Genomic DNA, 14,110 nt, shown 5'->3' on the forward strand with positions numbered 1-14,110 from the left:
TTATAGAAAAAAGGGTCATGAAAATCTTCATGCCACCAAGCTCCTTGGACGTTCATGTGAAGAATCTCATGGCCTAGCAATTGCAACTTCATATGAATAGGATACATTTTGAGAATTTGCTGTTAATGCTTGTTTGTTTTTGTTGTTGAAAAGTAATTTCCCACTTACCAGTTATCTTGGACAGTTTATAACACAGCTCACTGCTATTATATCATTTTGGATTTTATATCCCATTAGAATGAAGATTTCAGTTTTTCCACCCCCTCACCTTTTACAGAATAGGAAGCATGACATAAAGAACCAGATAATCATTTTTTTCCCCTTCACGGCACCTTTTGTTTCATTTATTCATTTATTTATCAGAGCAATTGAGGTTAAGTGACTTGCCCAAAGTCATATAGTTATGACATGTTAAATGTCTGAGGCGGGATCTGAATTCAAGTCTTTCTGACCTCAGAGCCAGTGCTTTAATCTACTGAGCCAGTCCCAACAGGGCACCTTTTGTAAGGGCCTCTTCCAACTTAGTCTTACTTCAGCAATTCTGAAGAATCCTGGCAGTTAGAAGCAAAACAAAAACTTCACTTGAAGGAAGCTATTTGTAAGTAGAAACTGTTTCACTGAAATAAAGGGAGGCATTTCTCCTAGAGATATACAATATTTTTGTTGGAATATAATTGTAGATTAGTAGGAAGAAATTAATCTTCAAGTCTTAGAATAGAGGCTTAATTTTACCTAACTGTACTAGTTTCATTTCATTTATTCAGTCTTTGACTTAAATCCAGTAATTTCCATGATATAACTATAATACCTTGGATTTTTGCTTTCTAAACATAGAACAATTAAGAATTTTTAGGGAAATGATCCTAAACTGATTCTGAAACTCACATTTCATATAAAGTAATTTACTATTGTAAATTTACTGTTGTAAAAACAGTAAATGTAATTTACTGTTGTAAAAGCAACACTAAAGCTAATTCCATGTTTTCATATATATCTTCAAAGAATACTTTGTTTCAGTTTTGGGAAAAAAAAGTGATTTTAATTATATTCTAGAAATATTCTGCTCAATATTCATTAGTTTGAACGAGTTTAACATTATGTTATAACTATATTTTTGGTCTGTAATGAGGTGTAAGAAATCATTTTACAATCTTTTAAAATAAAAATGAAAAGAAAATGAAGTCCACTTAATGTTGTAAAAATCTTAAGATAGTTATAAAATGATTTAAGCACTAATTTTCAAAATAATACACTGAGTAAGAGATACAATATTTTTATTTTAACAAAAACAAACAAAAAAAAAAAAGAGTCAAAGGAAGAGAGAAAATAGGAAATGGAAAGAGATGATGGGAGTAAGTGTAACGCACCACTAAATAAAACCACCTAACCTTCAGTAAATAGTTATTAAATAATTAAAAGAACACCATCTACAGTACCAACAAGCCATCAAAATAATTCAATTTTATCAGGGTCAAAAAAAATACAGTGATTATGAATGTGCCATGACCAGTTATAGAACTTATAAAGGTAACATAACTACTGTCAGCAGTCCAACAGCGCGCACAGTGCCTTCGATGAATGCATTTCAGCATAATTACATTTCTGGTGGGGTCCTCTTCCCCAAGAAAAGGCAAAGCTAAGAATTTCATTTCTACATTCTAAACTCTGGAATCACAGAGCCTGGGTTTTTTTTTTTTTTAAAAAAATCACAGTGGGTAAGAGATGCATATAAAAAATACAAGGTGTTCCTTTCAAATCAGAGGAATTGTGGGACTACATTCATTTCTTTTACAAAATGCTTAAAAAAAACCCCAACAGGTACAGTTCATATTATACTACAGACTCAATGGATAAGTCTATTGCATGTTTTGGTATCCATCCCCTGTGGTCCTGTATTTGTCTTTTTCTTCTGCAGCCCCAGTTTCCTTAGTTGTCACATAAGTCCTGAATAAACATCACTGCATTTGCACCTCTTCAGCAGACAACAGGATCTGCAAGTCTTATGTTTCTACCACCAGTGGCCACAATTTTTTTCATTAGCTTTGTACACCCATTCTTGTATAACAGTGCATTGCACAAATGTACAAGAAAAATACTGGTTTTATTCTATACAGTTTCTAGAATATTTACAGAATAAAATAAGTTAACTTTTTCTAGTGAGAGTTGCTGATGGGCAGCATATATCTTTAATATACATTTTTAAGTCTCTGCAGGCAGCTACTTTGGTTAGTTGTTATCAATAATTGTAACATAAGCACTGATCAGAGAACTGAGCAGCATTCCAATAAAGTTAACAGATATATTATTTCTTTTAGAAATTCTGGGAAAGCCCAGTTTTAAAATATTATTTAATGTCCTAACATTTACACACTATGAAGAGTTAGATCTAATAAAATAAAATTTCTTCAAAAATAATTTGCAGTGCTCTTTTAGGCATGCTCTGAGACTTTTATCAACAAACATCCATACTTGGAAAATGGGACTGTCACATATCCATACATCCTAACTCTCGCACATACAAATCCTTATGCAGACAATACAAAACAAAGAAAAGAAGTCCACCACACATGACTGCAATCCCCAAACATTAAGAAGTCTTTTTTTTTTTTTTCAAACAGTCTTTTTCTGTTGATGTCTGACTGCACATTCTTCGTGTAGATAATTAGGTCTCAAGTGATGATTATGCTTGTGATTGCTGGAAAGACAGGAAACCTTGCAGGTTTTCAGCTAAAATAACCCAGCCTTGATTTCAGCCTCATTCCACCTGCTTTTCGTCGTTTCAAGATTAAAGAAACATTATTGCAACTACTCATAGAATTATTTTCTTACTGCAGAAAATAATGCGTTTCTGTGCATCGCTTTTAGCCCTTTTTTTTTTTTCTTTCATGTAGTTTATTTTGTGTAATTTTAAAAAAGTTTACTACTGTACAGAGTTATTAAGTGAAGTGATGGCAGTCAGTAAGCATTTTTTTTTTTTTCCTTCAGAGCTTTTGTTTTCAAGTTCGTAATTTCTTATTTTGATAAAATTCTACATTGGTCACCAAGGTTGTGGATGCTGCTGGAAAAGGTATTAATTATTTGCAACAGTTTGTGAAAGGTGCTTGATAAAAATTCTGAGGTACCCCTCAGCTTTAATCTTGTTCATTTCTAAGCAATGAAGCTTCTCAAAATCCAGTGCTCACCAAATTTCTGATCGGTTTGGCCTTTGTTAGAAGCTGGTATGATTGCACCATTCGTAGAGACTCTCTTATTTCGAGATTAAGTTCCATCAGTTTTAAGCCGGCTTCTGACATGTCCTGGTTAGAACCTATCACTGCAAAACTGCCTGTCTGGCCCAACGTTTGATGACGGAAATAAATGTGTAACAGTGTTTGGACAGGATCATCTTCACAACTGCCAAATATGTCATTGGGCCAAAGACACCTGCAAATATATATTTAAATAAAAAATAAAGCAACTATGGTTAAGTATTTAACTTACTATTTAAAAAATAATTTACAAGTTATTATGTTTTTCAACAATTAACTGTTATAAGGATCTATTTCTTAAATATGGGAAGACAGGTGTTTCTAAAAAGTTCACATTTTAGAAAAGATTATGGTGAAAATCTTTCACTTTCAAAAATGACATGTATGCAGCATTAATCTATTATCATATTTAAGTGGGCTGTGTAGAAATTTTATTTTCTTATGTATATGTGGTTAAGGAACCTGGGCAGGCTCATAAAAATTCATATAACATATGCTACAGAGAATAAAACAGGATGATACAATAGACTATAGATATCCAGAAAAACAGCAACTATTTTTCTTACCAGCAACCCCAGGTTTTTGCCCCTGGTTCTCCCTTCAGATTTCAAAGTGACACTTTTCCTTTTGCTTAGCAGGAACCTCATCTGACAGATCAGTCAACTTTGTTCAACCCCTGTCCTCTACACTACTGAAGCCCAGAAGGACAGCATTAAATTCCCAGTGGTAAGTCTAATTTTAGCCTTACTCCAAAAAACTCACTTTCAAATGATTCTATATTTTACCTGAAAGTTTTGACTTGTGCTACTGCTGCCATAAACTCTTTATTTCTCAAAGTCTCAATGAGAGAATGAATGGCTGTTTCTATGGTAGCCTGTGCAGCCTCTGACACATCATTTTCTCCAATGTTCTCGGAGGCAGCTTCGGCCTCCTGAAGAAAACTCTCTAACTGGGCAAGTTCCTCTGACATGTTAATGACCTAAAACAAATAATCAGTTATAGTAGTTATAAACTTTACAGTAAAAAACTGATTTCATTTAAACATTTTTTTTGTTTCAAAATGGTTCTTTAAAAATACCAGATTTGAATATTACCAGATTTTCCCAGCACAGTACAAATCAAATATATGTGCTCTTTCTATAACTTTATAAAATGTACTGTGAAGTTAGATACTCTTCACAGAACAGGATCATATCATTTTAAAGATAAAAATACAAGGTATTATGTCTACTAAGAATGCAATTTTAGCAGACATGTCAACTTGGCATTTCATAATGAGAAAAGTAAGGCCCTAAAAAGTCATTTAGTCAAAGCTATTCAAATAGTAAGTGGTAAAGCCAGAATTTATTTTACTACCCCAGAGGTTATTACATGTATAATGAAGTATAGGTTTAATCCTAACTTTAATTTGTATGGTAACCATGAAATATTTCAAAATTATAATATCATATGTCTTACCTCTGCTTCATTTTTGATTGTATCTACTTGGCTGATAAGTTTACAGTACGCCTGGAACAGAAGTAGCAACTGGAAATGCAATTTGTATAACCTCCGACATAATTCCAGTTCCTAGGAATAAGCAACATTACATTAAGATTTAGGAATTATTTTTCTGTAAATATGACAAGACATGTTTTAGCCAGCTTTTCAGCAAAGAATTTGCAAATAGTTATTTGTTTACTGCAGAGAAGGAAATGTAGAAAATTTTGACAAGTTAATAGGGTGTAAAGCTGACTAAAGGCAGATGAAAGATGCTTAGGGAATCTCAGTTTATAATTAATAACCACTGATACAGGCTATTTTATTTTAAAGTTTATTTTGAGAATGAAAGCACATTTCCAACGTAATAATAATGTTGGTCCACCAAGGCCATATGTAGAATGCTTTAAAAGGTGCAGTGCCCATGTAATACTTAAAATTATAAGTTATTTTCCACTGCAGAGAAAAAATTCTTCCCACTGCATTTACTTACAGCTGCCTGACAGCAAACAAAAACTAAATTAATTCTTACTCAGAAGTAAGAATAATCATTTCCTTCTTTAAACTGATTTTTATCAATTCCCCCAAATTTTGTATCCTCATTGAAATAAGAAAGTGATATTAACATTTGCATTTTAATAATTATTAAATTTTTCTTTTAAAAAGCCACTGCTAGTTAGATTTAATGATGAAATTCCACAATCAATGTAGGAACAACATTTCATGGGTTAGGACTATGCAAAACTTAAGCACACACTATTCTTAAGGTAGTCTATGACAAAAACATTGCTATGTCACAAATGGGCAAGAGACAGAACACCAGTTTTTGTCTGACATGGTTAAGTAATTCTATAAATCAAGACAGTTCACTTACTGCTAGAATTTCCATTTGCTAAGCAAGAAGGTGAGCGGGTCACAAAAAAAAAAAAAATACAAAGGAAGAAAGAGACCAAGAATTAGTGTAGGAAATCATTTTAAGTAGGGTCACAGATGTCCCAGGTAAACTGAAAGAAAGACATTTATTCCCATAAAGAAAATCATTAGAATGAAACTTTTTTTTTTGTTTTGCCAAAAAACAGAATTTGACAGTCACAGTGAAAGTTTGGTGTACTGTTATTTAAATACTTAAAATATAAAGGCCACCAAGAGTAAAATAAAATTATAAGACTTAGACCACTCATAAATTATCATGAATAGTATCAGATAGATTCTTTTTTTTCTAGCTAGGTTTTTGAAAGTATTAAAAAAAAAAATCAGGAACTAAAATGAAATGAAGTCATTTGCTTTCATTTACAGAGAATAATTTTAAATTTAAATTTTTATGTAAATGGTGTTTCTCTTATAAAGTACTTCAATGTTACAAAAATGAATAATCTCTTAAAATGTTTAAGTATTTTCCATTAATATATGTTTATGCTGGTTATTTACATTATCAAGTGAAGATGGGATTTCCTAAACTTCAAGTTTCTGTTATCATATTATCACGAATATAGGGCATCCCAACACAGAAGCCCTTTCAGAATTTAAGTGAATTACTAGTGTAGTCTGAACCACTGAGAACATATCATATGCAATATTTAGAGATAATTCATTTTACTGGGATTATCAACACCTGCCCAGGAAATGAATTTACATTTTCCTATTTTACATTTTCTCAGTATTTGTATTTTCAATTCTTTATAAAACATCAACAGAATAATACAGAACAGTGAACAGTCATTCTCATGTCTCTTTAAATGCTTCAAACAATGCATATTAGAAGAGGATAAATATTATCCAAATATACATATTTTAAATCCTACTCCTAAAAACTTCTTCAGGATAAAGTTGTTTTTATAAACATGTAAGAAATGTTTACTGAATTAAGTTATAGGAATTGTTAGTGTTCATTTTTTAGTGTTATTTTCGCTTTTGATTACCAATTTTTTAGACTCTTCCATTTTTTTCAGAAAGCTCATATACAGAAATTTTGAAAAAATGAACATAATACTTGTAGGCATATAAAATGACAGCCTTTTAAAATACAGATAAGAACTTTAATTTATATGTTATAAGCTGACTTTCATAAAATAAGACAACCCAAGATTATTTTTAAAGCCAGGTGTATAATTTTAAAAGGGCAAAACAAATGTTATGAAATCAAGTTTCACAAATAAGTCAATTTTTGAAAATCCATTACATGGAGAGAACGACAACTCCTCCCCAATCAGCTCCTAAAAATAATAAGTGATTTGTATAATTTAACAAAAGCATAAGAGAATATAGCTTTGTCACATATCGGTTATTATCCTTGTTTTTAACATTTTAAACAAATTTTCCTGAGCATGAGGACAGAAGCCATCCTTTACTTTAAATAAATACCTATTAGCCCGAATATCCCACATTCATAAGTTCCATGAATCACTCCCAACCAGCATGGTTCCCAGTAAATAAGTCCCCCAGTTTTGCCTTTGCTGCCTGTTCAACAGCTGCCAACAGCTTTCTCTTCCCTCCTGCTATTGTTAACCTCATCCTTCCTTCTTCCTTCTCTTACCTGAAATTGTTCTCTTTAGCCTTTGTAACATAACTGTTTTCCACACAGCTTTTCAAAGAAAGTATTTCACTCTGTTTTCTAATATGGAAGCCAAAAGTCAATGCTCCCACTGAACACCCCTGATCAATATATAAAATGGATTCTTTAGCCTAATTTTTCCTTCCAAAATAAGCAAGATGGTATTGGAGATGTTGAAAAAATGTACTTTTCTAGCCTGATCCAAACTCCTCAACACAGTTGTCATTAACAACATAATTTAATGTCTTTCAATTGTTGAAAGCAAAATAGACAAAGCAGCTATCAGGTGGAATACACAATGTCCACTTATCATAGGGTTTTTAGTCCATTTGTATTTTTCACTAAACTTTTATGTGAACAAATTGCAAAGGGTCCACCCAGAATTTCATCATCAAAAGAGCTATAATATAGTTCTACAGTGCTAATTTCAGGTCTGGTTTTTGGAGTAGACAATGCATCTGTAAGGGACTGAGGCAGAATACTAATTCCTTTTCTTTTAGAGGCAGCTGCACTCAAAGCAGACCTGGGCTGACTGGTGCACAGATTTTTATCTAGCTTATCCACTGAATATTATTAAACTACATATCACAAACTGGTTGCTTACTTTTATTAAAGTGAAATTTTCATTACTAAGCCAATATTTCATGGGAACCTAAGTTTCACAAAGATGATTCTGATAACTAAAATGAGAAGCTTTAGAAATATTCTTTATTATTTCTAAGAATATCAGACAAGAACTGGAACACAAGAATTTTTTACTTGCCTTAGAAATATACCAAGAAAATGAGAATAAAACACTTACCTGTGCATCTGTGTTATTTCTATACATGTTATCACCACCACCAAATGTCCTCTTGCAATTGTCTAACCACTACAGGGGAAAAAAAAGCCAAGTAACATTGAGTAAAAGGAGCTTCTCCCACACAGTGCCCCGCAGGCTACGGACTGTAGGAACACCGTCATTCTAAGGTGCTTACCGTACCTTCTTACAACTCTCTCAAGTAACTATTACTGTATAGCTTGATGGAATTTCATGATATTGAAGAGGAAACTGGCTCAGAGAGAAGAAAAGTGACCAGCTCGGCAGCTAGGAAGGACTGGAGGTCGGGGCTTCCTGACTTCAAATTGAGCACGCTTTCCATTCTACCATAGGATTTGGTATATCTGAAAATATTCTGTGCTCTAGAGATGGACTGATAATTATTGCTTTTCTTTAAATGTTGGATAATGCATCATCAACAACTACACTGCTACTTTTTTCCTTGTTGAATTGCAATAATGTTCATCCATATCAGGATAAATAATTATAACCGTTTCTCTAAAAAAATTGAGAGGAAATAAAGCTCATTTAGATACATCATTTTACACTTTATGAAGTGCTCTTCTTTTAACAGCCTTGTGAAAGTGATAGTACAAATATTATCATTTCTATTTAGCAGATAAGAAAACCCAGGATTAGAGAGGTTAAAGTGACTTTTTCCAACTGGGGTCATGTAGAATGGATATGGTGAAAAGCCCAGTCTTCTGACTGACTCCAAACTAAGTGATGACTACTATGATGGATAACCTCCCCAGCTGAAAAGCTCTTGTGAAGACATCATTAAAGTCTACAGCTTTCAGGAAAGTGTTTTGCAATCACTGATTCAAAAAATATATATAGATTTTTAGCTTCAGAGAATCAAGCATATGGGAAATAATTAAAATTAAGAAGTCCATTAAACTTAAGGAATAGTATGGTTTTAGATGTAAAAAAACCACATTTCAAAGCATGTAAATATGACTTCATTTGGTTAAAAGTATTTCCTCAGAAGTATATGTTATTTCTCATAAAACAAACATCACAATATCTTAATTTTATTTAGAATAAGTATTTTTGAAAAAACCAAATAAATATTTTATCTTTAGAATGTGAAATGTTGCTTAACATAAAATAAAGCTGACTAAAATTTTATTTTAATTTTATTCAGTAACAGCAGGGTAATGTACACATTGCTGAGACTGAAGTGCCAGTTCAAACATGGTAAAGCTTTTTTGACCGTGGCTTCCTCCAGACATAGATCAGTAAACAGTCCACTTTACCTCTGTAGATTTCATTGGAAATCTTCATGACCTATATCTAATCTTTGTGAGATGTAAGACTGGGAAATGAAAAATGTGGTTTCTCATCTGGTCAATTTAATAAAGGCTACTGAATGAATTAACCAGGTCTGTTTGCTTATCAGAAGTGGAATTCTCTAAACACTGGTGTCACTTTCAATTAGTGACACAGAATCCAAGATCCATTTTAAATCTAGTAACAAAGAAAAAAATCATGGGTGTCAAAAAACATTTTAGCTTGAAAAATCCGATAAAGACCTGATGGTTCTTTTCTATGCGGTGAGTGCACTTTTTTTCCCTGCTCCTAAAGTTAGGCACATTTAACACTTAAGGAAAATGTATTATCAAATGTGATAGGAGGAAAAAACGATAGTCATCAATTGGTTCAGTCCTATGTATATTCAAAATGTGCAAAACTATCGGAGCAAAATATCAAGGCATGGAAAAAAACCTATTATAGTTAGCTGAAATACTTTAATGATCAACAAAAAATAACATTTTCAACCTCCATCTTAGTTTACAATATGTAAAGAATAGGAAATGAGGCTTGATTTCTGTTATTTCAAAAGAGTGCTTTTGACCAGACTGGACCTCTACCCCAGACATTCAGAATGAAGTGGTCCTTGGGCTATTTTCTGACAGCATCACTGAAGAAAAACATGTTGTGCACTCCTATTGAGATAAGGCTGACAGAAATTATTGTCAAATGCCAGCCAGTAGATTTCTTAATATCAGCCTGCAGAGCAGACATCTATCACAAGATTATGCATTATCTTTATTCATAGAACTGCTTTCTAACAGAATCATGATGCTAGGGGAAGTTTTTGTTTTTGTGTTTTAAAGCTATCATTAATAGCAAATATACGAATAGTAAGAGTTTTAAATCTCTTAAAAAATCATGTTTCCTGCACCCCAAAATAATTTCAATCCTTTGTAAAATAATTTACATCACCTGTTCAAAATACATACATGCACTGTATTCTCATTATGCTGATTCTTGTTTTGCCCTCTCCTTCCCTACCGCACCCCCTGCACCGGCCCCAGGCCCTGCCAGGTCAAGAGATAATTTGAGTCTGGCAGATGCCAGGGAGGGATTCAGCCAAGCCCTGGGGAAAATGACTCGGTGACCGCAGGCAGGCCACTTAAGCTCTCTGGGGGGCTTATTTGAGGTTGAATTAGATGATCTCAACTTTCCCTCCCAGCTCCAGATGTATGAGCTGATACAAGAAAAGCTTCTGTACTATGGGCACTGAGGGGAATGTGGAAAACAGCTGGGTGCTGCCTTGCAAAGTCAATTCACTAAGTCTCTATGTCAGGTGCTCAAGATTTCAATCAAATTTCTTTATTCAACACATTCCCTAATCATGTTGATGTGTCTGCTTAAAAAAAATCAAGTAACTATATTTCAAGAACTACAAATGTACAGAAACTGAGTGGCATTAGGCCATAACACAACACACTAGAATATAACTGCTACTTCCCTTCTAAAAATTGAGGGGAGGTCAAACAGGGAAGGAACACATCCTTAGGAAACCTAAAATTAAGCCTTAGAGAACAGATTCAGCTGCATCCCTGAAGCTGTTGTAGATTACTACAACTCCAGTGGTTCCTAGACCTGGAGGATCAGATATCAAATCCTTTGTCCCTTCTTCCCTTTCCATCTTCTTCCACAGACTCTACAGCCCAGTGATAATGTCTCCAGACTGCTCTTGCTCCACACATTCCACCTCCTGATTCAGTGCATTTTTCCTGGCTGTCTCTTGGCCCTGGCATTCTGTTCTCCTCCTCTTCCAAAGCTTCCTTCAAGTTGCAGCTAAAATCTCAATTTTTCTAAGATTTTCTCGATCCCACTTAATGCTAAGTGCTTTTCTTTGGAGATGATCTTCAATTTATTGTGTCTATATTATGTCTGCACAGCTCTTTGTACATTGTAAGCTCCCTGAAAGAAGGTCTGCTTTTGACTTTCTTTTTATCCTTAGTACTTAGGACAGTGCCTGGCACAGAGCTGACACCCTAAGAACACTCTCAGATATTAATAAGACCTAGAGGGAAGTCTCTGGAACATGAGGTGAATCATCTATGAAAAGGACAAAAATTAACGCAGAACCAGGAAGCATATGGATAGTAATTTGCATTGATGGAGAGATGACCCACATTGGTGAGATCATAGGAGACATTCATTTTCAGAATACTGAAAAAAGCCAGGAGTCAGTAATCTATGCTATCAATCTTTCTCTTAGTCACACATACAGGGAAAGTGCTCGCAATCCAGGAGTAATACTATTATTGAGAATTTCATTTTCTTAAATATTCTGAAAGTCACATTCCCTCCTTTAATCAAATGAGATATATTTGTCAAGCATTTAGCACAATATCTGCTGTGTGGCACTATATAAATGATTATTGCCTTCTCTCTCCCTTTTAAGGAGTTTATTTCCCCATTCTCAGCTATGTAACTACCAAGCAAGTAGGTAGTTATCCTGCACTATTATATATGTACCTTTAAGGAGGGTACTAAAGTAGTAATCAAGCATTAGAAAGGCCTAACTTGGAGACTGTTCAGTTACAAAACCTTAGTATCTCCCAGTGTATCCAAGTAAATTGGCAAAGGGAATGTGTTTGAAAAGCAGTAAAGACCCAAGAGATTAGAGTCTAGACCTAACATCCAAGGTATTTCGCTGCCCTTTAAAATTTATGGCCGAGGGCACACCAACAACTACCCTTGCTGTTATAGTAAAATATGCTACTTGAAATGAGTCACCTGTTCGGCTGCTTCTCTTTTGGCATTATACGTATCCAGATGTTCTTGCAATTCCAACACGCTGAACTTTAGTGTTTCTAGCAAACCACATGACATCAACTGTAAGAACAAAAAAAAAATTTTTACATGGTTTGCCAATTTGAGAATAATCACAAAATTAAACATTTGTAACTGAAGGACTATCAGGATTAAGGGAATCAATCTTGATCCGGAGACTAGAAAGGACTGAGATAATGACTGCCAGCTTCTCAATTTCCTTGGACAACCTGATATGTGGCAAGAATTTCCATGAATGGAAGAATAGCCCCCAAGAATTTAATCCCATCTCCATGTTCAAGCACAAGATTTTGGAGTTCCTATTTCTGGCAGCGCCACCAACTAAGTTGTACAAGGAAATTCCCCCCCAAAATGGTTAGAAATGGAAACTGGGGGCATTAGATATTCCATGCCAAAGGAGTCAAATCATATGAGGGGTGAGATCATCACAGATGAAAAATTCAACCAAACTGAGAAGTCTCAAATCTGGAATGGGAAGAGAGCTACGAGAGAATTGAGTTTCTGATGCATTATCATAATTTATGAAAATGAGGCTGGCAAAATAGGTGCCTTAAGGCAGGCACTCATTCTTATTGTGAATGACCTAAAGGTCGGATATAGGACATGGGAACATAGATAAGAATGCTAGGTACCTAATTGGGAGTAGAAACAGAGAATGATATATAAAAGCAAATGCAGGATGGCAAAGACAAATTTTACCTAGGATTTACTCGTATACCCATTCATTTTCCCCAAAGTACTGAGAGGAAGGTCTATGGAGGACCATTTTAGAGTCCTTCTAGGATAATGTACTGTACCACAGGAGAATAAACACTGGAGAATAAACAGTGGTGCGCTTAACTTTGCAGTGTGACTCTGGACTTTAATACTACCTACTTATATGCCAATAAAATAAAAACAAAAATAAAAAGATTTCCTATTTCTAGGTTACTAATATTTTCTCTTAAAAACAATATATATATACACACAACATATATACAAAATCTGTATGAAATAAATACAAGATAATCTGGGGAAGTAAGAATTAGCAATCACTGTAATCTGAAAGGGCGCCATGGAAGTGGTAGAAAATGAGTTAAATTAAAAAATGGCAAGATAAAGATATAGATTGACCTCCCTCCATCCCCCATTACAAAATACTGCTATTGATTTCTAAGATTTTTCATTACATGAAGTTTTAATTCTTTATATTAGGCCCAGTTGTATCATTTTACCGTTTCAGCATCCACAAAGACTGTTGGACATTCTGAACACATCATCATTACTTCCAATGAACTTTTAAACTTTGTTCCAATTCGTTGGAGACTCTCACCAAGAAAACTGACTGAATCATTTGTTATAGCTCCAAATTTTCTTTGAATGGTCTAAAATAAAACACACAGAGGAAACTGATTATAAGCATGATATATAACAATTATCCTTCGATCTAAATCTTTAATTTTATTAAAAATTCAACTTCAAATTTCACATGTTTAACATATGTTGGATCGCTTGCTGTCTAGGGGAGGGGGGAGATGGGAAGGAAGGGAGAAAAATTTGGAACACAAGGTTTTGCAAGGGTAAATGCTGAAAACTATCTTTTTATATATTTTGAAAATAAAAAGCTATTATAAAATTTTTTTTGAGAATAAAATTTACTTTTCTCTCCTCTTAAATTAAATTTCATAGTTCTGAAAAGTAAAATTTAGAGCTGCTAAAACTACATTTTTGAAAACAAATAACACCAAAGAAGTCAGAGTATACATTCTTGTTTATCTGGCTATCCCTGGGTAGTCCTGAAGAATCAAGAACCCCTAAGTTAAAAACACACATGGAGTGCAGAGAGGAAAAGCCCACCTCCTCGGGCCCATATCACTTCTGGATCGCTCAACTAGACCAAAACTAAATCATTCTTTGTTGCTTCCAACCATGAATCTT

The 14,110-nt window shown here is 33.9% G+C and overlaps 1 protein-coding gene across 1 annotated transcript in view; it reads right to left on the reverse strand.

The window, feature by feature from the left end:
* Positions 1-1,257: 1,257 nt before the first annotated feature.
* The window catches only part of FRYL (FRY like transcription coactivator), a 195,019-nt gene continuing 182,166 nt past the window's right edge, over positions 1,258-14,110 (reverse strand). The window contains exons 57-63 of the mRNA XM_051965725.1: positions 13,408-13,557; positions 12,137-12,235; positions 8,081-8,149; positions 5,602-5,619; positions 4,707-4,817; positions 4,034-4,227; positions 1,258-3,423 (exon numbers count right to left, since the gene is read on the reverse strand). Coding sequence (XP_051821685.1) covers positions 3,165-3,423; positions 4,034-4,227; positions 4,707-4,817; positions 5,602-5,619; positions 8,081-8,149; positions 12,137-12,235; positions 13,408-13,557 — 900 coding nt within the window. The 3' untranslated portion in view covers positions 1,258-3,164. The remainder of the gene's footprint in view (positions 3,424-4,033; positions 4,228-4,706; positions 4,818-5,601; positions 5,620-8,080; positions 8,150-12,136; positions 12,236-13,407; positions 13,558-14,110) is intronic.

Source organism: Antechinus flavipes, chromosome 6 (assembly GCF_016432865.1).
Source record: "Antechinus flavipes isolate AdamAnt ecotype Samford, QLD, Australia chromosome 6, AdamAnt_v2, whole genome shotgun sequence".
NCBI lineage: Eukaryota > Metazoa > Chordata > Mammalia > Dasyuromorphia > Dasyuridae > Antechinus > Antechinus flavipes.